At 36.9% G+C, this 26,367-nt stretch overlaps 1 protein-coding gene and 1 long non-coding RNA gene across 5 annotated transcripts in view; both read right to left on the reverse strand.

Annotated features, from left to right (window-relative positions):
* Window positions 1-1,809: 1,809 nt before the first annotated feature.
* LOC142236110 (uncharacterized) lies at window positions 1,810-2,806 on the reverse strand. Its single transcript, XR_012721905.1, has 4 exons — window positions 2,678-2,806; window positions 2,528-2,623; window positions 2,343-2,421; window positions 1,810-2,238 (listed from the first exon to the last, which is right to left on the reverse strand). It is a non-coding gene; the product is annotated as an uncharacterized LOC142236110 (long non-coding RNA).
* A 1,424-nt stretch (window positions 2,807-4,230) lies between these two features.
* E(bx) (nucleosome-remodeling factor subunit NURF301 E(bx)) overlaps window positions 4,231-26,367 on the reverse strand; it is a 154,798-nt gene continuing 132,661 nt past the window's right edge. For 2 of the 4 annotated variants that reach the window (XM_075304063.1, XM_075304066.1), the window contains 2 exons: window positions 9,806-9,890; window positions 9,285-9,744 (listed from right to left, as the gene is read on the reverse strand). In XM_075304063.1, coding sequence (XP_075160178.1) covers window positions 9,542-9,744; window positions 9,806-9,890 — 288 coding nt within the window. In that variant the 3' untranslated portion in view covers window positions 9,285-9,541. Of the gene's footprint in view, window positions 5,146-9,284; window positions 9,745-9,805; window positions 9,891-14,216; window positions 14,361-26,367 lie in introns of those variants that run through there. The other 2 variants (XM_075304065.1, XM_075304064.1) reach the window with 2 other exon arrangements.

Below are 26,367 nucleotides of genomic sequence, written 5' to 3' on the forward strand. Positions count from 1 at the left end.
TTTGAGTTTCCATTTTCTTACCCGTGGTCACTTAGGGAGAGTATATTTGACCGATCTCGCAAAATTCTTCTTGTAATTCGTTCATGTTCATTTTCTTCAAACCATAACGCTATCGAATCCATAATTATTACTTTTTTGTTATAAACGATTAGCAAGTTTTAAAAGCACACGCACCGAACGGAAGATTGTTTAAAATGTTTTTATTTACAATTTTTTGACATTTCTTTTTATCATTTTCGTTATTATTTACATTGTGCAGCCAGCGTTGTCATATTTTCGCTTTATTTTGCTAAAGCGTTACCATATTTTCAGTTTACTTTGCGAAAGCGTTTGCGCAAGTGATACAGAGTACCGAATTGTACTCTTAACGCATTTAACTATCGCATCGCATTTGCTTTCGTATCGTAAAGAGCTTTAAACGAGTGCAAATTAACAAATAAGTCTGAAATTGCAAATAACTTTGAAATGTACTACTCTTCAATATTTCGTGAATCATTACCTGTTAATCCTATTCCAGATCTCAGTTCTAGAGTATTATCCCTTATCAATTCAGCTCCACGGAGAATATATACATTCAAATTTCAATGCCACAAAAAATGATGATTCATTTCACTTTACAAGCTCAGAAGAGGTGAAAAGTATAATTCAGGATTTAAACAGCAAAAAATCCAGCGGTATTGATGAAATATCAAACTATTTGATAAAACAATTACCTGATTCATCACTGAAAATACTGACCTTTATATACAACCAGTGCATTAACAATGGGTATTTTCCACACTGTTAGAAAAATATGTTTTATATATGTTCCGATATAAACAAAATGTGTTTCGGGCACAATTTTTAAACACAATATATTTAAGGGCAAACATGTAATGTTCCTAAACTAACACAAAATGTTTGGGACACATATGTTAATATGTTAGAATATATTATGTTTGGGGCATGAATGTTTCATAAAAATAATATGTGTGAATGTAAACATATATAAATTTACAAATTTCGAGTAAACATATATATGTTGTGATACTTTATTCAGAGAGCAACAGAGAGAGAGAGAGAGTTAGTATAGAGAAATAAATAGAGATGGAAACCGGGAGGGTTGAATAAAAAGATATCAACATAACACAGCGAGAGAATGAAATGAGAGCAATTTCTGTGAAACCGCTTGTATGTTGTTTCGGAAAACTGTTTCATGATAAGGCCAAAAATTTAATATGCTTAAGTCTAAATATTATTTAATTTGAATATTAGAATGAGTATTCGGAATCAAGAGAATAGACATTTGAAAAACAACAGCATATTACAGAAAAAGATGCGAAGAACTCAAAAATTTCGTGGAAGTGAAAATTATGTGAGGGAATGAGCACAATCTTTTTTGAGGAATTCTTCCAAGCATATACTATTTTTGGACTCAAAATGCTTCCAAACATATAATATGCTCACATAAAACAAACATATTAATGTTTCGGCAGTATCCAATAATATATGTGCTTCCTGCAAAATATGTTTGGAACATATGTTAGAGAAGCGATTTTTCTTGAGGGTGTACATATATGTTTACTCGAAATTTGTAAATTTATATATGTTTACATTCACACATATTATTTTTATGAAACATTCATGCCCCAAACATAATATATTCTAACATATTAACATATGTGTCCCAAACATTTTGTGTTAGTTTAGGAACATTACATGTTTGCCCTTAAATATAATTGTGCCCGAAACACATTTTGTTTATATCGGAACATATATAAAACATATTTTTCTAACAGTGTAGATCTAGAGATTGATCCATACCTAATAAAATTAATAAACAGCTACTTGGAACACAGGAAATTTATCGTACAAATCCGTGAAGAATCTTCGGTTCAGGGCTATGTTAAAAGTGGTGTCCCTCAAGGCAGTGTATTGGCTCCGTTCCTTTTTAATATGTTCCTGCATGACTTTCCACACACCACCGAGAATTCGCAAGCAATTCTTTACGCAGATGACTGTTTAATCTACGCCCACAGCAAATCTCCTTCAGAGGCACTTCAATATGCTTCTGAACATCTGGAGTTAATTAATGAATTTTATAAAAAATGGGGAATTAAAATCAATGCAGGAAAATCGGAAGCAATATGTATTAGAAATGCTGCTGGGAAATGCCCTAGGACTGTTGTTCCCGAAAGTAAAACTCTCAGAATGTCTCTTGAGGGCATAGAAGTTCCAGTTAACACGAGTATTACATATCTAGGGGTGAGATTTGATAATTTGCTAATATTCAATATTCATGCAAGATCTACACTGAAAAAGGCAAAACGAATAGCTGCGACGTTTTCCTCTCTACTACTTACCGCAAAATACCAAGCTGTTACTGTATAAGGTCACAATAAGATCTGTATTGGTTTACGGCTTTCCAATTTGGTTCACCATCTCACCAACAGTTGCAAAAGAGTTGGAGATATTCGAAAGAAAAATAATAAGGAAATGTATCAAAAAGCACTATATAAGTAGAAGTAAGAAATATTCCAACACTTACATTTACGACACTGCTGGAACTCAGTCCATATGCAACCATGCCATGAAACTTCAAAAAATGTTCATCGACAAGTTACCCAATCACGAAAATGATTTGCTGAAGGAAATCTATGAGATTGAAAAAGACACAAACTGGTCCGAAACAGTTTACCTCTCTCCAGTTGGTATTATCCATGCCAACATTGACAATGGTCCAGCCCAAAACCTGCCACAATTTTACGCTGTTATTGCACGGGGCTCACATCGAGGATAAATAGCATAATAACACAACTTGACACCTACACGGAAACACATAGTGCAATATTTACTTCTATAGATAGTTAGCAACATTAAGTACCTAATTAGTTCACTCACCTGTAACTGAACAATCGTTATATTATAAAAGTTTGTTTTAAAACTCAGCTATTGTGATATTTACAAGAATACTCTAAAAAAACACGTTACAGCTTTTCTGCAAATGTTAGCAGTTTCGTTTTGTTATCTCATTTTGTTTGTTATGTAGTTTTAAGTGTTTTGTTTTTATTCTATATTTATTGACAGACACCTTATGCGCTGTCCGCAATCGTAAAGGCTGCGAGCAAGCCTTGTTCTCTTTCATACTAATGCTTTTTCAAGCAAAACTAATTATCATTATAAGCAAGTAGCATATACGCCAACAAAGTGTATTAGAACAAGACAACTATAGTTCTAAGTATTCATAACACTATTCGTTAAGAGCATTCCCTATGTCAATGAAAAATAATAAGACTCAATAAAGTTATTTACTTACTTACTTACTTGCTTTCGTATCGCAATACAGAGTAACCCCCCCAGATTTTGTACTCGAAGTGAAGCAGAAGTGTCTTCGGCGGATTTAAAACTCATTGAAGGCCCAAATTTATCTGAAACAGGTACGAACATTTCGTTTGGCATTTTAACCCTAAACAGCTTATCTACGTCTGAAAATGAGTAACAAAAATGTGATATTTTTGTTACACAATAAATAAAAGTTTAGGCAAAAACGGGTTTAAATGAAAAGAATTTGTATATAGAATCGGTGTAAGTGCAAAAATTTAAAATAAAAATCCGCAAATTTTATCCACATAATGACAAACTATGATACGTCCCACAGACGTATGATTTAGCTTATCCGTGACTTTCAGTAGGATAAGCTTTCAAAGGTTAAGGGTACGCCCTACACAGAAAAAATCGCCCTGTTTTGAAAATAATTACCAACGGTTAATGCCGTTTTGTTATCATTTATTCTAACAAATTTCAACATCGATACATAAATGAGTTTGAAAATATGTAACAATTTCTTTGCATGCGTCATCATTCTATTGCCATATTTATTGGTAATAAAATAATACCGTCCAGGACTAATTTTTTTCTGAATTTAGATGTAGATTTATAGATCACAATGATAGCAAGCCCGTATTAATACGGGCTTGGGTGTACTTAACCATGTTTTTCATGTTATAATATGTTTTTTTTATTTTTCGAAGATCCATGTAGTTCATCATCAAGAAAACGGAAAACAACCCTTCAACAATTCATCGACATGTCTGAAGAACATGCAAAAAAAAAGAGGAGAGTGATGGAATTCTACAACAAACATTAGAACAAAGTATTAAACAAAGAGAAGAACGTGCCGAACGAAGAGAAGCTCTGGAGAAGAAGAAAGTTGATTTGCTTGAAACCCTTGTGAACATATTGAAAAAATAATTTGTTTATCAATACTTCCAAGATATTTAATTTATGAATTTCTTACTTACAGTTTAGTTAACCAAAATGAAAGCTTTGGTATTTTCACCAATTCTAAAATTTAAAATACAACATGATAATTACAAAATCTATTTTGTTTATAATAATATAATATAATAATTAGTATTACTCTATGTGAAATAATTACAGTAATCCCTCGATTTACGTCGTGGTTGGTTCGGGAATTTGACAACGTTAATCGAAACGACGTAAATCGAATTAAAAATTACCCATACTTACTCCTGAGTCCATTTAATTATATATGTATGTATGCATGTGCGAGTACATAATAAAAAGCTTCAAAAAAAAGCAAACATATAAACAAACAATTACACAGGGGAACAAAATTTATCTTTTTTTGTGTTGATTTGAGGCGACGTAAATCGAGCGATTGCTGCATTCTCTAGTCGATACGATTACCTTACTATATTTTTAAATGTAAAACTATCATTAAAAGTGAAATAAAATAAAATTAATTCATTGTAGTAAGTGCATTTTGTATTGATTTTGATATTGCTTTTCGCACGTCATCTCCACGCGAAACGTTATCGTTATCTGGATAATCATCTATAACATATTCTTCCTCTTCCTGGAATGCCGTTGGCTCAAAATGCGTACCATCTTCGTTAGCAATGTTATGAAGAACACAGCAGGCTCTTATAAAGTGGCAAAGTTTTCTCATTCCTCGCAATTTGCAGTAGCATAACTGCCGGAATCGTTGCTTCAGTATTCCAAATGATAGTTCAATTTTAATGCTACCAGTACTCAGTTTCATTTTGAACTATTTTTGAGCCTTCCTAAGATGGCCGTTGTCCTTGTAAGGTGTAACGATGTATTTATTGCAAGGATATGCTGAATCACCTAGTAAATAATAATCTGAAAATAAAGAATTAAGGAAAGTCTAAACTTGGGCGTGGTCGACTATTTTATACCCTTCACCACATACTACATCAGCACTGTCATTGCAATTTAGTTACTTGAATTTTTTTGTCTACATAAACTTATTTTGGGTAAAATTTAAATATTTTAAGAAATTCTGAACTATTTTGTACGAAAATTGTATCCTTGACTTGGGTATAACTTTTTTACAGTGTACAAACTTGTTATGCCCAGTACTTCAGTGGTGATGAAGGGAAGTAAAGCAAATCATCTACATATTATCCCAATTCCATTTTTATACTTTTTTAAAATATCCTTTTGGGAGATTTTTAAATTGACTAACTGTCAATGGTAATTTAGGCAATGGTGTGTATTGCTTGTAAGCATGTCCAACCTCCACAAAATGACGGTAACTTGTTATATATGGGTGAATTCTTCAGAACCTAACTATCGTGGCATGATCCAGGATATCCGACAAATACATTTATGAAATTATTGCGTTCATCACATATTCCCTGTAAGCAAACTGTTACGTATGTTACTTATTATTCAACCGTCGAACGGAACGGACGTGTTTTTTTAATAGCGGATAAACTCATCGTAATAGGTGGTGGGATATTATGCCACCATGCAGCGAAATTCAAAGTCATCCACTGGGTTGCTAACTTCAGGGCCCAGTGGACGGGTATCGACTGGAGTTATAAATCTGGGCAATGACCAAGAGTTAGGCCCAATTAGTCGACATGTAGACGGGTTGACAGGTGGCGACACTCTGACAAGTCGAACTTTTTCTAAGGTAACGACATCAAAAGGAGGTAATCCCTCACGAAAGAGATTCAAGGAACGTAGAAATGCTTTGTTTATCCTAAAGAAGTTAGGATCAGTCGACCCGAGCACGCTGTCGGCTAAACAAAACGATTCCTTAAAATGGGCTCAAGGAATTCTTGAGACTGGAAAAAGGGAACGATCGCCGGATGAGCTGCCATCCTCCAAAAGGGATCAAAGATCGTTTGCCTCAGTTGCTAAACACAGCCTTGTGATGGCTATCATTAATAAAAGAGCATTGGACGGTATGGTTCCAAAGCAAAAATGGGGGGAAATTGAGAATGCTCTGTCTGTCGTCTACTCACAGGTGCTGGAAAGGTTTCCCGGCACAGATCCTCGACACCAAGAGGCTGGTTGGTCTCAAGGACGATACCAACCAGTCGCATTTGAGGACCAGAGGTCTATAGAATGTTTTAAAGCTGTTCTGATGGTTAGGTTAGGTTAGGTTATGTGGCAGCCCGATGTATCAGGCTCACTTAGACTATTCAGTCCATTGTGATACCACAGTGGTGAACTTCTCTCTTATCACTGAGTGCTGCCCGATTCCATGTTAAGCTCAATGACAAGGGACCTCCTTTTTATAGCCGAGTCCGAACGGCGTTCCACATTCCAGTGAAACCACTTAGAGAAGCTTTGAAAACCCTCAGAAATGTCACCAGCATTACTGAGGTGGAATAATCCACCGCTGAAAAACTTTTTGGTGTTCGGTCGTAGCAGGAATCGAACCCACGACCTTGTGTATGCAAGGCGGGCATGCTAACCATTGCACCACGGTGGCTGTTCTGATACTAATTGGTGAAGTTTGGGAAGGAGCTGCTCTAGAGTTAGTCGAGAAGAAAGACATACCGGCTAGACCTAGAGCACATGCGTGGATACCTGCAAACCCTTCTGACCCTGAATCTATTTTAAATAGGCTGAAACGATGCAATCCAGATCTTCCAACAGCTGATTGGAAGGTTGGCCGTTTGGATGAAGTGGATGGACCAAGACGGCATGCAGTGTTTATATTGAACACTCAGTCTTTGCCACATCTAGCAAAGTCTCAGGGCCATGTATGTTATGGCTTTCATTATATCCAAATGAAGGTATATAAAAACGATCAGCTAAAGGATTCAGAAATGGACAAGCCTCTGTCTGAAACAAAACTAAGCGGATCCTCTTGCGAAGTCGAGGGAGATACCAAAGTTGAAGACATGGATAGATACCGTATGTGTGAGGAGGTTTCTACTGCCTCAGAACTCACCAAAGTTGAACTTATGGTTATTGCGAGAGGCACCGAGATCTCTGAAGAGGACTTTCTTGATGACTCGATTGAAGCGGCTGATTTGACGGTTGTTGAAAATCTCGATGGTTCTACGGATCCTCCAGATAAATCTTCATCATTGTAAGGCTGCATGTGCTGCCTTAAAAGTTCTCCTGATGAAAGGGGACATAGACATAGTTCTTATTCAAGAACCATATGTTTATAGAACCAAATTTGTGAATTAAACACTCCGGGGTTCAAACTATTGCAGTATACTGGTAATGATGTAAATCGAGCCTGTATAATTGCTAAAAACGACCTCAACTTGTTTTTGCTTCTTCAATGTGCAATGCAGACACTGTCGTTACCAATTTAGAAATAGCCAAATGCAAATATTGGGTATCTTCGGTCTACATGGGACATGACGGGGAGATGCCTCCATGTGCCGTTAAGACCTTAGCTGAGGAGTCACTGAAAACAAAGACGAAACTCATTATGGGATGCGATGCGCATCATAGTATATGGGGAAGTAGTGATACTAATGCAAGAGGAGAGTCGCTAATAGAGTTTATTTTGCGTACTAATCTGGTAGTCTGCAACAAGGAAGATGCCCCAACCTTTGTCACTAAAAACAGACAAGAGGTTTTGGACATCACCTTGGCCTCGCAAGAACTGAATGAACCATATGTTTATAGAAACAAAATATGTGAATTAAACACTCCGGGGTTCAAACTATTGCAGTATACTGGTAATGATGTAAATCGAGCCTGTATAATTGCTAAAAACGAGCTCAACTTGTTTCTGCTTCTTCAATGTGCAATGCAGACACTGTCGTTACCAATTTAGAAATAGCCAAATGCAAATATTGGGTATCTTCGGTCTACATGGGACATGACAGGGAGATGCCTCCATGTGCCGTTAAGACCTTAGTTGAGGAGTCACTGTTTATTTTGCGTACTAATCTGGTAGTCTGCAACAAGGAAGATGCCCCAACCTTTGTCACTAAAAACAGGCAAGAGGTTTTGGACATCACCTTTGCCTCGCAAGAACTGAATGAAATGATATCTGAGTGGCAGGTTTTAAGTGAACACAGCTTCTCAGATCATCGCAACATTCGTTTCAAATTTGATGTTCATACCACCAAGACCATATTTCCGCCAAATGTTAGGACAGCTGATTGGAATAAGTATAGGGATTCGTTCAATATGATGATACCGGAAATAACAGAGACAAATATGAGAAATGTGCAAGATATCGAACACGCAGTGGAGCGGATTACTAAGGCCTTCAACATCTCACTGAAAGCTGCATGCCCTAGAGGGAAGCCAAGGAGGGCAATTGGACAATGCCCAGTGAGGAGACGCTGGAGGTACTGTTGGACACACATTTTCCTGGAAATCAGACGGTTGAACCAGGTTCTGGCGGTGGCTCAGCGGTCGTTTCCTATCGAGGAAATTGTATCGGAATCTAGAATAAGATGGGCGTTAAATAGCTTTGGACCATTCAAATCCCTCGGACCTGATGGCATTACTCCGGCGGAGTTACAAGCAGTGACTGAAAGAATTATCCCCTGGTTGACGGTGATATATAAAGGATGTATAAACTTAGCATATATCCCAGGAAAGTGGAGGGAAACAAAAGTCGTTTTCATACCTAAAGCGGGAGAAGCCTCTCACTCGAAGGCGAAGGATTTCCGACCAATCAGCTTATCCGCATTCCTACCTAAGACTCTGGAGAGGATGATAGATATTTATCTTAGAACTAGCATAGATTCAAGTTTGTTCTCAAAACGACAGCATGCCTACTCGAAGGGCAGGTCTACTGAGACCGCATTACATGAACTAGTCAGCTTTATTGAAAGAGAATTCTCCTGCCCAGCAAACCAACCCGACTGACTACTCTTTGTCATTCTGTTAGCAAGCTCAACCCACTGTACTTACTTCGGACCGATTTCGTTCATTGCATCTTTTTCAGAAAGGCCAACACACAAGAATTCATATTTCGCACCACCTCGGCGTAGTTATTAGATGTGAACATTCACTATGGATTTCAATAAATTATTGGTATGTTTACCTTAACATTTAAGTATTTATTGTTAGAAATGCATATTTACAAAACCATACTAACAATGGTTACTTTCAGCTTAATAAGTCTGTACAAAATTTTTCTTAATACTAATTTTTAATTTTCCATCGTAGTTTTCTAAAATATATTTAAAATATAAAGTTGCAAATTGTTGCAACTTGAAATACAATATTTCATTACAGGGGATTTACTTAAGAATAAAATTAGCAACTACTATAAGGATAAAAACATATTAAACAATTAGGACTGACTAACTACACTCTCTCGAAAGTTTTTAATTTTTTGAACAAAATATGATTCTAATGCCTCTGCACACTTGTAAAATGACGATTCCTTTGGATTGTAATAGCGGCAGTTGTCGAATATTTTTGTCATGTCCCCAATAAATTCTGACAATTTGTTGTAGGCGTTTTTGTTTAACTTTTCTTCAATTTGTTTTAAATCTGCAAATAAAAATACTATTAGATACCACACAAATTATTCGACAAATTATAAACAACTCACCCATTGGTTCTTTGATAACCTTATAATAGTCTGGTGCTTCATTTGGATCCACCGGCTCCATAAAAGGCCAAGCGCTCTTGTGTGCCTAAAAAAGATTTAAGCAATACGTAGATGAAGCCAATAAATCTTATTAAATCAATATAGAGTCAATATGTTTGTACAAACACGATAAAATTATTAACAATAAAATTATCCACCCAGTAAAAACAAGAGTCGCCAAACAAGCAGTGAAAATGTTCGTTTTGGATCTATAGGGTGGTACGGTCAAAATTTGGTCAAGGGAAGACGCGTGTAAATCGGTGAAATCGTTTATTTGAAAAATCAAATTAAATTTCTTTTTCAAGTTCAATTAGTATAAAATTCAGGAAAAATATTCAGTTAGGCTTTCGCTTTTCCAAATCCGAATTGCCGGGCCTCCCGCTTGACACCTGCCATCAGATTTTGTACAGCCACCTTGTCCACCTTCTTCGCCGCAGAAAGCCAGTTTGCCTTGAACTGCTGCTTGTCCTTAGCAGTTTTTTTGGTCTTCTTTAGGTTCCGCTTGACAATAGCCCAGTATTTCTCAATTGGGCGGAGCTCTGGCGTGTTGGGAGGGTTCTTGTCCTTGGGAACCACCTGCACGTTGTTGGCGGCGTACCACTCCATGGCCTTTTTACCGTAATGACAAGATGCCAAATCCGGCCAAAACAGTACGGAACAACCGTGTTTCTTCAGGAAAGGCAGCAGACGTTTATTCAAACACTCTTTCACGTAAATTTCTTGGTTGACAGTCCCGGAAGCTATGAAAATGCTGCTTTTCAAGCCACAGGTACAGATGGCTTGCCAAACCAGATATTTCTTTGCGAACTTTGACAGTTTTATGTGCTTGAAAATATCTGCTACCTTTCCCCCTTCCTTTTGCCGTATAAAACTCCTGTCACGGAAGCTGCTTGTAGTCGGCTTTGACATAGGTTTCGTCGTCCATTACCACGCAGTCAAACTTCGCCAGCATCGTCGTGTACAGCCTCCGATTTGGAGTCACTACCTTCTTGTAAGTCGATAGTCCGGCTCGTTTTTTGGCTCGATGCACGGTTGTAGACGATACACCCAGCTTATTCGCGGCAGGGTTTCGCTTGAAACTAACGGCAACTCTCTTTGTCGTCTCAGCGGCTTCCGGTTTTCGATTTCCCCCCGATCCAGACTTCCTGGCTGTCGACAAACGTTCCCCAAACACATTTGTAACGGTTGATTTGGCAACTTTTAGCGATTTTGCCAGCTTTGCGTGCGAGTAGCTCGGATTTTCGCGATGCGCGAGCAAAATTTTGATACGCTGCTCTTCTTGCTTGGACGGCATTTTGACAACTGAAGAGTTAATTCCAAAATCAAAATAGGAGCAACATTCTACACACACACCTTCAAAATGAGGGGTGTTCAGGTTTTTTAAATGCAAAATTGAAAGAAATACGTCAAGTTTATATTGACCAAATTTTGACCGTATCACCCTTTAGAAGTGGTGAAAATTGGCGCAGAAGCGATGAATTTAGCACAGGTTTCTTTTCGAACGGTCCTATCGCCCACTTTCCCGCCCTTTCGACCGACCGTGTGGGCCTCGTCCCCATTACGTACACCCAGAAAAAAGTGACCCCTTCTTTAAGTTAAAATGAACTAATTGTGAAGAAAATTGAACTTCGTATAGCGCCAAAGACATTTTTATTTGTTTGAACAATGTGATTTTCGTAGAAATTAGGTGGAATGCATTCCATATATTAGTTAACATTTTCCTATATTTATGTACCCTTATACTACAGAATGAAAAAAATTAACTGAATTGAATTTATATATGGAATTATTTTATTGAACTTTTTTCATTCATTGGGACAAATCTTCGATATTTGTGGTAAATCTTTTTACTTCAAACTTAGAACTGCTTACCTTCGTTTTTAAATACAATTTTATTTATTTATATAGGCAATTTTTTCTTCAATAAAATACACGTTTTATTAATATATTAAATATATTTATTAAGAATCAACAGCATCGACTGGCCTTGAAATATTAGTTTATTATTCCACTATTTCCAATTTCCATGTAATGTCATCAACTGTAAAACGCATTTTCCTTCTTCTTGTACCTTTCACTTTTAATAAGTTGCTGCGTAACGAGTTTGTCCTCCTTTTACAATTTCAATATCTGCAAATAAAAAAAAATCATAAACAAATTTTTTCACAAAAGGTTAGCGTCACTGAATGTTACCTGTTAATTGAAGATTCCAAAATGAAGACGAATGAAGGGGTTGTTATTCTGTTTTCTTTCTTTATAAACCATCACGAACATAATTTTTTCTCACTAATTTAAAATAACAAATATTTTATATATTTTATTTGTTATTTATTAGATTATTTTACTATATTATTTTTTTAACAATCCCTCCTTATACCATAACAACGCGATTCCAACTAAAAAACAACCCACACGCAAACATATCGATGACAGGTATCGATTACAGGTAGATAAAAGAGATATAGGAAAATTTCCTATATTCTAACAAGTATTTTTCCTTAAGTTTTGAAAGGATTGAATACTTCTTAGTACGAATGAACTAAAATATTTTTCTATGCCAAGTGTTATTCGTATGTATGATAAGCTTTCTATAATAAAGGAAGTCAGAATTATCATTTTGAAACTTGAGGAAACTTGGTTTTAGTTCATATTTTGTTTATTTTTACGAATGCTTTGTTGTCAGTGAATAAAATTTTCTTGTTCAGTAGTAAATTCTTATACCCAGCGAAGAAAACAGTATTAGTAAAATTCCATGCCTTATTCTAGTTAATGAACTATTCCTAACTGCTTTAAGTTAAGGATTTTTTTACTGAAGCAAGTAATTTTTATCATTTTAAACAAAAATTTAACATAATGGAAATAAATTGGCTAAACTAAATTGATGAACATTTTGACCTTTAGTTCCGAAGGCACTTTTTTCTTGGTGTAGGGGCAGCGTACATACCATCACCCGGGCCATGGCGGGGTGGAGGTAGAGGGATGTAACCAGCTACAGAGAAGGACCCATCATTCGGATATATTACATTACAAGACTTGATACTAGCATATAAAATGTATTAGTATCGAAATATGCTAAAATTCTGGACTGTATCACATCAATACTTAAGTTAGTATCAATTAGATAATAGATTAAATTAAAATTAATGCACATGCTATGAATAGGCTCTACCGAAGCATAATTCGAACGTTGAAAATCAATGAAAAGGGACTGGTAATTCCTAGATACCCTGAAAGGAATATTTATCGTAATCCCAGATATCAATTCCGAGCATGGAACATCACTACACACAAAAAAAATTTTTTCTGATTCAATCACGAAATTAATTGATCCAATTAATTTTTTAATTGAAATGTCTTCAATCACAGAAATGATAGTATCAATTAAAAAATTAATTGAAGGTCAATTAAAAAATTAATTGACCCAATTAAAAAATTAATTGATACTATTAATTTTTGTGATTGATTTTTGTTTCAATTAAAAAATTTGTTGATTCAATTAAATTTTTAATTGAATATTTTTTAAAACTCAATTAAAATTTTAATTGGAAAAAATTTCGTGAAATTTTTTTCTGTGTACTAACTAACCTATACATGATCAAAGAGCCCAACATCGTCCGACGGCTCCTAAGAGTGGATAAATGAATCAGCCTCTATCTAGAAGTGTAAATCTATGTTCCAATGAAGATGCCTCAAAGCGAACAACAAGAACTGCTTCTACACCGATTCTATTCTATTAATGTAAACATGATATTGAGGATCCCATACGATAGAGCCATACTCCTCTTAGTAACATATGGGTCCGAAAACTCCATCGCCCAACGCTTTATGAATCCTAGATGCCTTATTCACCATGAAATTAATATGATCATTAAAATTAAGCTTACGATCCATAACAATGCCAAGATCAACAAAAGAATCAACCTCCTTCAATAACGAGCCTCATATACTATACCGAACATCAATAGACCTAGGCCTGAAGAATCGCATAAACTTGCATTTCTTCAAGTTCCAAAGCAATCCAAATCATCCTGTAATAAATGCGCTCGATCCGAATTATCGAACGAGGAGAATATACACCCAAAAAATTTTGTTACTCATAATAGCAAAAATGTTTGCTAAAACAGCAGATTTTGTTTGCTGAAAAAGGGACAGCTGTAGCATGTAATTGTTTCAGCAAACATTCGTTAGTTGAAACAGCAAACATTTTTTACAGCTAAAATAGCAAACAAATGCTGTTGAATTGACAAACGTGTTTGCTAAAAGTTTTTGACAAACATCGCTGCTGAAATAGAAAACTGCGTTAGTTGAAATAGCTAACATTTTTACTGCTACAACAACTACATTAATAAGTTGAAATGAAACCCGTAAATCATTTAATACAATAACTTCTACATTTATTAAATGTTTGAAATTGAATTCCATCGAAATATTGGAAGTTGAGTTGAAGTGTTGTACAGGATTTATTTTCGTTAATTTTTCATCTTTGGCATTATACGCGAGGATAAAACATAACAATCTGTAATGAAAAGAAGTAAAAAAAGCAATTAGTAATTACACTAGTTTACACTAAAATTTACATTTGATTAGTGGTTGCTTTTTATGTATTTTCATCTACTGAATTCGAAAATAGAGGTTAAAAATTTTTTAATGAAACAGTTTTTGAGATATCCTTATATTTTTAGTTTTTCGTCCATTTTTCATTAGAAAAATCATTTCTCGAGCTAAAAATCTACGATTATGTCGTTATTGGTACTTAAATGCAAGGTATTGAGGTGACGAACAAATATGGATCTGTGATAAGTTAAGTGGTTCAAAATATATTTAAAAAAGAGCACCTTTAAAAAAAATATGCTTACTGTCAACGATGATTCCCTTTTAGTCTGTTCTTCTAGAGGATCCAACTAGAAAAGACGTATTTTAATCCTCGGTATTGCAATTATTAGTTATTTAATATTAAAACACGGCATAGCCTTAAAACCACATTTCTAACGCTGTTTTATTATTTCTGATCGGAAGTCACAATCGTAACAGCTGGCGACGAGGAAAATCCAGAAAATTCAAACTGCATAAATAATTTGATTTTTGTTTTGCAAGTCATTCAAAATGGCGACAATAAATGAAATAAAAATGAATAAATGAAAATGATCTTCTTAAAAAACAGCAAGAAACCGTCGAGAAACAACAACAATTGATGGAACGTTTAGTGGCACTACAAAGCAATACAGCTAATGATGAAATTTTAGCGGTACCCAAATCAAACACATTTGGTTCAGAAGTCTTGATGGACATATTGGCTAAGAACATTCGGGAATTTGTCTATGATCCGGGGGATAACCAGATTTTTGAATTGTGGTTTGAGCGATATGAGGACATCTTTGTAGTGGAAGGTAAGCAATTAGACGAGGCAGCAAAGGTGCGGTTGTTGTTAAGGAAAGTCAGCGCAGCAACAAATATAGGAATTATTTATTGCCCAAACACCCTCGTGACATTTCTTTTGACACAACCATCGAAATTTTAAAGAAATTGTTTGGAAAAAAGGAATCTCAATTCTCTTTGCGCGTCAAGTTCATGCAATATCAAAATGGCGACGACGAAGATATTGTCACTTATGCTAGATAGATTTCAAATGCCTCATGTTCGTATATGGCTTGGGAAATAAACATCAAGAGGTTAAAGCAAGACTCTTAGCAATGTTGGATGCTGAAACTGAGCAGAACCCTCTAACAATAGATCACTTAGTTGCTGAAATAGAAAGACTAAAGTGTTTGAAGAACGATGTTGCGTTGGGCGAACACGAACAAATTCATGCTGTTCGAACAAATAAGCAGTATCATTCAAATTCAAACAAAAACTTGAGCGAAGAACCAAAACGTCCATGTTGGCAATGCGGCAGTATGCACTTTGTTGTTGATTGCCACTATACAAATCATAAGTGTCGGCAATGTGGTAAAATGGGTCACAAGGAGGGGTACTGCTCTGTTTTCAAAATGAACCACCAAAACGCAATATTCAAGGTCCTAGCTCGGAAAAGAAATATAAAAATAGGCGAACCAACATCAATGGGGTTTATTCCACAAATACTAATTCTAATAACAGGCGGTTTGTATCAATGTTGGTCAATGGTATCGAAATAAAACTTCAACATGATACAGGCTCTGACCTAACAATAATATCCAAAGCGACTTGGGTGACAATTGGTAAACCTGTTCTGCGACCATCTCGACGCAAGCCGACAGATGCTTCGACAAACCAAATCAAAATAATGGGTGAATTCAGCGCTGATGTTAAATTGAACAACAAAATCAAAACATGCACAATAGCAGTTTCACCTATATCTACCCTAAATCTACTGGGTTCTGACTTATTAGAAACTTTCCAAATGTGGGACATACCGATAAATAGTTGTACATCATGCAATAAAAGCAGTAGTACTATATCGGAAGCAACAATTAAACAGATATTCCCAACAGTATTTCGGAATGAAATTGGACACTGTAAAACTTTTAAGGTAAAATTACAATTAAAAGCTGATTCTACTCCAGTGTTCAGACCGAAGAGGCATGTTGCATATGCCGTAAGAGCCGTTGGAAAAGGAGCTAAATCGGTTGGAAAGGGAAGGGATTATTTCCCCGATAACTTTTTCAGAATGGGCTGCCCCTATAGTGGTCATGAAAAAAGCATCAGGCGGTATTAGAATTTGTGGCGACTATTCCACCGGGCTTAATGATCAGTTGGAGCAACATAACTTCCCATTGCCAGTACCGGATGATATTTTTATTAACTTTAACAAATGTTAATTTTTCACAACTATTGACCTGAACAATGCATACATGCAGATTGAAGTAGATGAAAGCACAAAGAAGCTATTAGTGATTAACACTCACAGAGGGCTATACACTTTCAATCGTCTTGTTCAAGGGGTGAAGTCGGCCCCAGGTGCATTCCAGGAAGCAATTGAATCCATATTAGCTGGCATAGCGGGAGCGTTTCCTTATTTGGACGATGTTATTGTGACAACTCAAACAAGAGAAGAAAATGTTAAAGTTGTAGAACAGGTAATGAGAACATTTGTCTCTCACAACATTACCGTAAATTTTGAAAAATGCAAATTTTTTGCAACCTCGTGCACATATTTGGGTTTTCATGTGGATAAAAATGGGATTCGTCCAGATAAAAACAAAATAAAAAACATACTGGATATGCCACCCCTAAGGATATCGGAGAATTACGCGCTTTTTTGGGGGCCATAAACTATTATGGGAAATTCTTACATCAAATGAGGAAGTTGCGAGATCCTTTGGATCACTTATTAAAGAAAGAAGTTAAATGGTCATGGAATTCTAAATGTCAAAATAGTTTTGAAAAGTTTAAAGAGCTGCTTTCTTCAGATTTATTATTAACGCATTTTGATCCACGATTGCCAATAAAAGTGGCTGCTGACGCTTCTAATGTTGGGCTTGGAGCATATATATGCCACGTATACCCCGATGGTAGCGAAAAAGCAATCTATCACTGTTCGAGATCTATAACAGCAGCTGAGAAAAACTATGCACAAATAGAAAACGAGGCTTTAGCTTTAGTTTTTGCGGTGGTAAAATTTCATAAATTTTTATATGGATGATCCTAAATGTTTTCGTAAACGTATTCTGAAGGAACTTCATAAAGGTCATGATCGCATAGAAAGATCCAAAGCACTAGCCCGAAGTTACGTATACTGGCCACATATAGATGATGATATTAAACTACTGGTCCAGTCGTGTGATAAATGTGCATCTGTTTCAAAGACATTACCAAAAACGACATTATCATCTTGGCCACAAGCATATTACCTTATGGAGAGAATACATATCGATATAGCAGGTCCATTGCATGATAGGTATTACTTTGTCATTGTCGACTCGTTCTCAAAGTGGCCACAAATATATGAACTGAAATCAATATCTACTTCAATGATATTGGAATGTTTGGGTGATTTCACGTCGCAATTTGGTAATCCAATATTGATTGTAAGCGATAACGGAACGCAGTTCAGTAGTCAGAATTTTCGTGAATTTTGCATAGCAAATGGAATAAATCATAAATTGACTGCCCCTTATCACCCACAATCCACGGGGAAGGCACGTCAAAAGAGAATCTTCAAATATTTTTAAAGTGTTATCGTTCCTCTCCAAATGCAAATACGCCGGGAAATAAATCTCCATCGGAGCTATTCATAGGCAGAAAATTTAGAATTAATCTCGATCTATTACGAAAACCAAAAAGCAATAAAGCCGAGAAAACTGAACAAATGGAAAGGCAATTCAACGCAAGACATGGAGCAAAGGAACGATCATACAAATGTGGTGAGAATGTCTTCGTAAAAATATATAAAAGGAATGAATCACAGTGGCACTCAGGAGTGGTAACAAAACGCATAGGCAATGTGATGTACGAGGTACAATCGGAAAGAATTCCATGCAAGACGATTACATCGCATGTGAATCAAATGAGGAAGCGATATGTGCCAGACGACACCGCACAAACAGGAAACCTTTTCGAATATCATGAATTGGATAATCCAACAAGTATACAAGTTGGCACCGATAACAATTGTGAGAACATCGGCGTATCCAATAGGAACTTAGAAACTATAACAACACCATTGCCAAGTCTATTGCTCAATACACCGCCATTGCAAGCGAATGCACCGTTGATGTTATCCTCAACAGCTACAACCTCTTCAACAACAACCTCAAGTGATTCTCAACCTCAGGTAATGATTCGGCGATCGGCTAGAAGGAACAGACGTCCAATGTGGACAGAGGATTATGTGCTTCCAAAAAGAAGGAGAGATGTTGGGATAACCCAATAAATTGTCAGCAATTGTAAACACCATATGGCAACACTGGTGAGAGGATACAAGACTGTCAACGATGATTCCCTTTTAGTCTGTTCTTCTAGAGTATCCAACTAGAAAAGACGTATTTTAATCCTCGGTATTGCAATTATTAGTTATTTAATATTCACCCTTATTCCTGAAGTCGCCCTCGCTCTCGTCGTCGCTTTTTGTCGTCTGTCGCTTTTAAGTCGTCTCGTCATTCATTTGGTATTCCTGCGAAGTGGCGACGACGACGATTACTTTTTGTACCAATTACAATACTCGGTAATCACTAGAAAACAATCAGCTGATGTGCATTTTAATTTTTTCGTTTTAAAATATTTTTATTTCCGCAATTCTATGTTGGAAAATCAAGAAAACTATTTAATTTGACGCGGGAAAAATGTGGATATATATTCAAGGATATATATTCAAGGACAGTAAAAGCTTCCAAAACTATAAAAATGGAGACGACGCTGAGATCAATGGCACAAGGATCATCATGAAAGAAAACAATCAGCTGATATACAAAACTGAATTTTAATTATTTGCGTTTAAAATGCTGTTTGTTTGTGATCCAATGTTGACTTGGAAAATCAAAATAAATGATAAATTTGACTCGGGAAATGATTTAGATATCTACATTAGGACAATAACAACATCCGGCATATAAAATTGGAACGACGTTGACATTATGTGTCCAATAATAAAGCTGGTAAATTTAAAAGCGACAAAAAGCGACGATGTTGGCAAAAAAAGCGACACCAGGAATACCGATTTTCTTTGATAGCAGAATATGTCGACGAACGGAATACCAATTAGTGGCGACTGACGAAAAGCGACGGCGAGGGCGACTTCAGGAATAAGGGTGATTAAAACACGGCATAGCCTTAAAACCACATTTCTAAAGCTGTTTTATTATTTCTGATCGGAAGTCACAATCGTAACACTTACAAGTTTGTCATTATACCCTGCATATGTTTGCAACACCCAGAAGGAGACGAGGTAGACACATGCACCCTTATTCCTGAAGTCGCTCTCGCCGTCGCTTTTTGACGTCTGTCGCTTTTAAGTCGTCTCGTCATTCAATTGGTATTCCTGTGAAGTGGCGACGGCGACGACGACGATTACTTTTTGTACCTATTACAATACTCGGTAATAAAAGGCCGATATCACTAGAAAACAATCAGCTGATGTGCAAAAAATTAATTTTAATTTTTCCGTTTTAAAATATTTTTATTTCCGACGCAATTCTATGTCGGAAAATACAGAAAATTATTTAATTTGACGCGGGAAAAATGTGGATATATATTCAAGGACAGTAAAAGTTTCCAAAACTATAAAAATGGAGACGACGCTGAGGTCAATGGCACAAGGATCATCATGAAAGAAAACAATCAGCTGATATACAAAACTGAATTTTAATTATTTGCGTTTAAAATGCTGTTTGTTTGTAATCCAATTTTGACTTGGAAAATCAAAATAAATGATAAATTTGACTCGGGAAATGATTTAGATATCTACATTAGGACAATAACAACATCCGGCATATACAATTGGAACGACGTTGACATTATGTGCCCAAGGATCATTCAAAATTCGTGAAGGACACATTTGTTATCTAATGGCGATTTCGATTGGGAAAAAAGGTGCAACATTCTCGAAATTGATTGCAACATATCAAGGACACTGTGCCCCCACTTGGTGCCTCAATCTCATCAATTTCCTGCGGAGCCCTTGACAACATGTCTGCCACTACGTTATCTGCCCCCTTTCTATGTATTATGTCAAAATCAAAGGACTGTAACTGTAAAGACCACCTTGCTAATCTTCCATTGAGGTCCTTGAAAGACATCAACCATTTGAGACTAGCATGGTCGGTGATTACAGTAAAGGGCATCAACTCCACATACGGTCTAAATTTCCTTATCGCCAATACAGCCGCCAAACATTCCTTCTCGGTCACCGTATAATTCCTCTGACACGCGTTCAACTTCTGTGAAAAAAAGCTATCGGATACTCATGGCCCTGGTCATTTATTTGATACAATACTGCTCCAACGCCATAATCCGAAGCATCACATTGTATAAAAAATCGCTTCGAAAAATTGGGGTGCCTAAGTACCGGGGCCGTTGTTAATGACTTCTTCAAATTTTCGAACGACTGTATCGCTTCCGATGTCATCTTGAAACCTTTGCCCTTCTTTAACAAATCGGTCAAAGGAGCACTTATAGAAGAAAAGTCCCTTATAAATCGTCGGTACCATCCGGCGGTACCCAGAAAGCTGCGTACCTCACGAACGGTCCGGGGAACCCTTATCTTCCGGATCGCTTCTACTTTTTCTGGATCTGTCCTCAGAGACCCTCCCCCAATTATATAAACCAGGTATTTCAGTTCCTGGAAGCAGAATTGTGACTTCTTTAAGCCTATGGTAAGATTAGCCCTCTTCAAACAAATAGCCACCTCCTTCAATAATCGTATATGATCCTCAAATGACCCTGAAATGACGAGCAAGTCGTCCAGGTAGACAAATACGTTCTCCCTCAATTTCTGAGGGATAATCTTATCCATCAGCCGGCATAGCCGCTGCGCGGCATTACATAGACCAAATGGCATGACCCTGAATTGGTATAACGGTCTACCTGCCACCGTAAATGCCGTCAGCGGTTTACTATCGTCATCCAATTCAATCTGCCAAAAGGCAAATTTGAGGTCGACGCTGCTTATGAAATATGTCTCGTCAATTCTGCTAAGTATGCCTTCTATATTTTGTAAAGGATAGGCATCCTTTACAGTTAACTCGTTCAATTTGCGCGCATCAAGACAGAAACGGTTCTTACCAGGCTTCCTCACTATGGTGGTCCGATTGGACCACGGGCTATCACTCTCCTCTATGACGTTCAGGCGCAACATATTATCTATCTCTTCGTATGTAATGTGCTGCAATGCTGGCGACATCGGATAATGGCGATCCTTAAAAGGCACTGCCCCTTCTATCAACTTAATGGTATGCTTCTCCACCGAGGTTCTTCCTAATCCATGATCCTCAAACGTATTAAAATATCCTATAGCTACATCTAATTTCCTCTTATCTTCTGGTGTTAATTCATGTGGTTTCATTCGGTAATCCCGTCTATCTCCTAGCCTGTCATGCAACTGCTCCATATCTATTTGTTCGATCCCTACTATATCTGTGGCAATGCCAAACATCCGCCAAAAATCAATGCCTAAATACAAGGTCTGTTCTAAGTCGGGGCATAAGCATAATAAAATTCTACAGGTTTGGCCGTCGTACTCCATATTTACATGTACCTTTCCTAATATTCGATGATTGTGGCCCCCTGCCGTTTTAACATTTGTCACCACTGGGGTAATATTCAGTTCTAATTCTTCGGCGAATTCCCTGCAACCCTTTCCTAAAATACTCACAGACGCACTAGAGTCTAGTAATCCGTTAATTGCCCGCCCGAGTATGCTGACTTCTAAATATACCCGTGGGTCTAAACTCATTCTATTTATTCTATTTATTGCCTCCACCAAATTTCTTCTCCTTTGTCTCCTCTCAGCAAACTTTTCTCGTATCTTCTTTACTCTATCTGATAAAATCTTTGAACCATTATCTATCCCGAATATTCGTTCCTTTACCATTTCATAATTTCTTTGTCTCTCCTCCAATGTGCGGTAGTGTCTCGTCCCAGGCATATGATGTGCACCGCTATCCACCTTACTCCGTGCCATTATCCTCAATGCTGGGTTCTCCTTTACTTTATTCTTTATATTCAATTTACAGGGGCTTCTGTAGGGCGAGGGGTCCCTGTTCTCCCCGCGCCTCCCTTCCGGTTTTCCTGGCACACTGGACAAGCTGGAGCAGTAACTTCGGGTTTACCACATCGGTAACAAAACAAGGACCTCTGTGGCGATGGACAATCCATAAATCCATGTCCCTGTACTCGACAGTTCCAGCAAATCAATTCACGTCTACTATTTGCTGGATTTAACCTATATGCCTCTAGCTCCTCATGTCCCTCCAGTCCTCCATCTTCGTTTGTAGAATATGTAACTTCATTTCCATATATTTCATTTACCAGTCTCGGCTGTCTTGTTGGTGCAATGTCTCTAAAAGCCCCTTTCGGAAAGATCTTTTCGGCCTCATTGCACTCTACACGGAGTTGCTCAACCGATGATATATTCATGGGGTATATTATCTTCCCCACACTCTCCTTAATGTTCCTCTTGAGAATCCTGATCATATCATATTCAGATATAGGTTGTAACAAAGATGATCGAATTTGGCACATGTTATGAAAGTAGGAGTCAATAGACTCATTTGCTTGTTGCTTCCTTTCCACTAAATCACGCATGATTTCGCAATTGCTAGTATTACTCTGATATCGACTACGTAAAGCATGTTTTAAACCCGGCCAATCCGAAAATTGCTCCGTCTTGACCCCTAGCCAGAACCATTCCTCTGCCTGTCCTGAGACTAATACATGAAAATCCCTTAAAATCTCACACCAAATGTTCCAATCTAAAAATAAATGCATCAACACTAATTTTGCGGGGATCCCCATTAAAATTCAAACAAAATTTGTCTATTCTGAGTCTCAAAGTTTCTGGTTCCCTCCTTATCACGGTCATATTACGAGTATTCTCCACTGATTCTGTCGGCGCCGTTCTATTTCCAAACTGAGAGTTACTAAAAGTGCCTAACTGCATATCCTGACCAGTAGGTAAATTATCCCCCGCATTGTCGTGATTCGTTTGACTAATTTGCTCTGGTCAACGCCGCAACACATTACCGGTCATATTCGTACCATTTGATAATGCATTATCTTGGTCCTCATTGCCTGCCGAAACTTTCCTCATTAACTCCTGTACGGCCCGGCTAAGTTTCCTATTGTCCTATTTACTTCCATCATCGCTTCTCTAACCATTCTCTTCACCTTCTCCTCAAGAGTACTCTGAATTACCCTGACCTCACTGTTTATTAAGTTCCTCATATCAGGATCTATAATCCCTTCATCTGTGCCGTCGCTGTGATTTTGCCTCGCCCCTTCCAAATTCGGGACTGATAAACCACTTAGCGGTCGCCCAGAATTTATTGTCCCTGAAAAGTCCATAACTTGGTAGTTGTTTTCATTTCCTACTGTATTCTGCATATTATAACTTTTCCTGCGGTATTTGCTTTTCTTTCTTATCGTAAATGAGGACTGATTCAAATCTAATTCTACTGGTCTTGTCCTTTTTCTCGTTGCTGCTCTAGTTTGCACATTCATTACTCCCACAACAACATGCCCCAACACTTCTTCACTATACTATATATTCGGTGTCGCAATATAATTTAAATTTCCTAATTCTGGGATGATGATAATTAACGGTGATGTGGTACGTGGGTTATGACTTATAACTGGCTCTCTATTCAGATAAAGCGTTCCTACTTGTATTGGAAGTCATTTATATGCTACGTGTGGACTATCAACTTCTACTAAGACGATTATTAAATTATCGTCAAAGATCACGTGTTCACTTTTCACGATACAACAAACCTCGTCCTATTCTCCGAGTGGCTATCGCTTGAGTTACATGATAATATGGTCTTAATCACTCTGAAACTACTTTATTATAACAATGTTTAGCGATATATCAGTACCTGGGTCTAATTATCAGAACTCCTATCACCTCTCTGATATCTTCGCCTAGTATGTGGCCTACAGCTTCTGAAAATATGATTTAGTAGTCCATTCGTACATCTTCTTTCAGACCATTGTCTAAAAAGGTTACGATTCAAACTTATCTAAACTCTTATGTCGAAGCAGAGGTTGGTCTATTTACTTTATTATTGGTCTATGAACCATGCCTAGATATAATGCATGAACTTTACTATTTCGACGACATTTCGTCCGATCATTTTTTTTTATTGTGCGCCATTTTGTTATGATCCTTTATCGCACTGAGACGGATGACCTCCCGGATAGCGTCGTTCGGCTTTTCTCATTGGTTGTGGAATCACCCCTCACGACTCAGCCCAAAGATCAAACAAATTTTATTCACAAACAAAAAAAACAAACAAAATTATCCGAAGCCAACACGTTCAGAACGAGGGGTACGATGACACCCCCTAACCGCCCTCCCTACCTTGGTCGCGGAGTTTCTCCCTACCTTTTTGCACGACCCCTTATCCGTTTACATCATCATCCCATGTTATGAAACACTTAGCCAATCATCTTTCTATATCAAATACATCAAATTTTATTATCTATCATGACTTATTTAATTAAATTAATGTCTAAAACAATAATAATAATTTAAACGAAATTTTATTACCTAAATAGAACATTAATTACCCCTGACAAAAACTGGTACTAACTGTAAGCCAAAATGTAAACCACAATATCACTCACTAAGGCAACATTATCGTTTTCGAAGTAAAGATTTTTTTTCTGACCTAGACGGTACCGGACATAACCCGTTTTGACGTAAGATAAGATTTGAAGGAGCTCCCTAAAATCCTTTGTACTAACAAGAAAAAAAACCAAGAACTACAAATCAAACAGTACCCCTAAAACCAAAAAAAAAAAAAACTTCCTCGAATTAATCAATTACTCGTTTAAACCTTGGCTTTTACAATGTACGTATATTGGAACTCTCTCACCAACTACACCAATCAAAAAAAAAAAAATAATAATAATAATAAATTACACTATCAACATAAATATATAATCATAACTACTCTACTCCTTATGGATAAATCCCGTCTAGCTTCTAACTGGTTCTCTTTGTTATTCACTCAGGCACTTCCCTTGACCACATTAGCATCATTCGGAAAAAAACCAATGACTTCGAGATCGTGGTCATATCCGCAACATATCGACATATATAGGTTTACTTCATTGTTGCATGGCTCGTTCAATTACTTATTTCTACAGGTTACCTGTCATCCTCGTTAATTAGTAAAAAAAGGAGAACTTCAGGAGCACTTGTCCCAGTGCTGGGGACTTTCTATGACTTAATCTGTTCCCAACTATGACCAGCCTGACTAAAATTTAGTTTACATTAGTTCTCCTAATATATATAACTTTATTAATGCACACTCACGTTCTCCTTTAATTAATTTCACTTCACCACTGTTATTCCTTTTCTCGTTACTATAGTAGGAATCTTGCCTTGGAACCTTCCAATTTCGTTCCCGTATAGCTAGCATTCGTATTTCCGTACACTCCTTTATTTAATGCCCTTTTTTCCAATTAGTAACACTAATTGACTTCACTTTTCCTTTAATCTTATACTTTTTTATGTCCGTTTCCCCTTGATTAATCTGTTGTAATCTTCTGGGGGTATTATTCTTTATAACAACTTGCCAATATGGACCGTTTCAATAGCCATGCAACTTTGCAATGGCTCCTCACCCAAACTATCAGCGTGGTTTGCCCTAAACACTCAAATTCTAGTCATCTTATCGAAATATTCCAAAATTTTCAGCCATATACCTATCCCTTTTCTAATTTTTTACAGTCTCAATTATAAAGACAATCTCTCTCATAATAACCCCACAATAATTCGCTTTGAATTTAACCGTTTCAATAGTATAACAATTTACCTTCATTCACCAATCGTATCACTACGTTTACTATACGCCTACACTAACAACACATCCAAGTAAATGCTC

Source organism: Haematobia irritans, chromosome 4, assembly GCF_050003625.1.
Source record: "Haematobia irritans isolate KBUSLIRL chromosome 4, ASM5000362v1, whole genome shotgun sequence".
In the NCBI taxonomy this organism is placed as follows: domain Eukaryota; kingdom Metazoa; phylum Arthropoda; class Insecta; order Diptera; family Muscidae; genus Haematobia; species Haematobia irritans.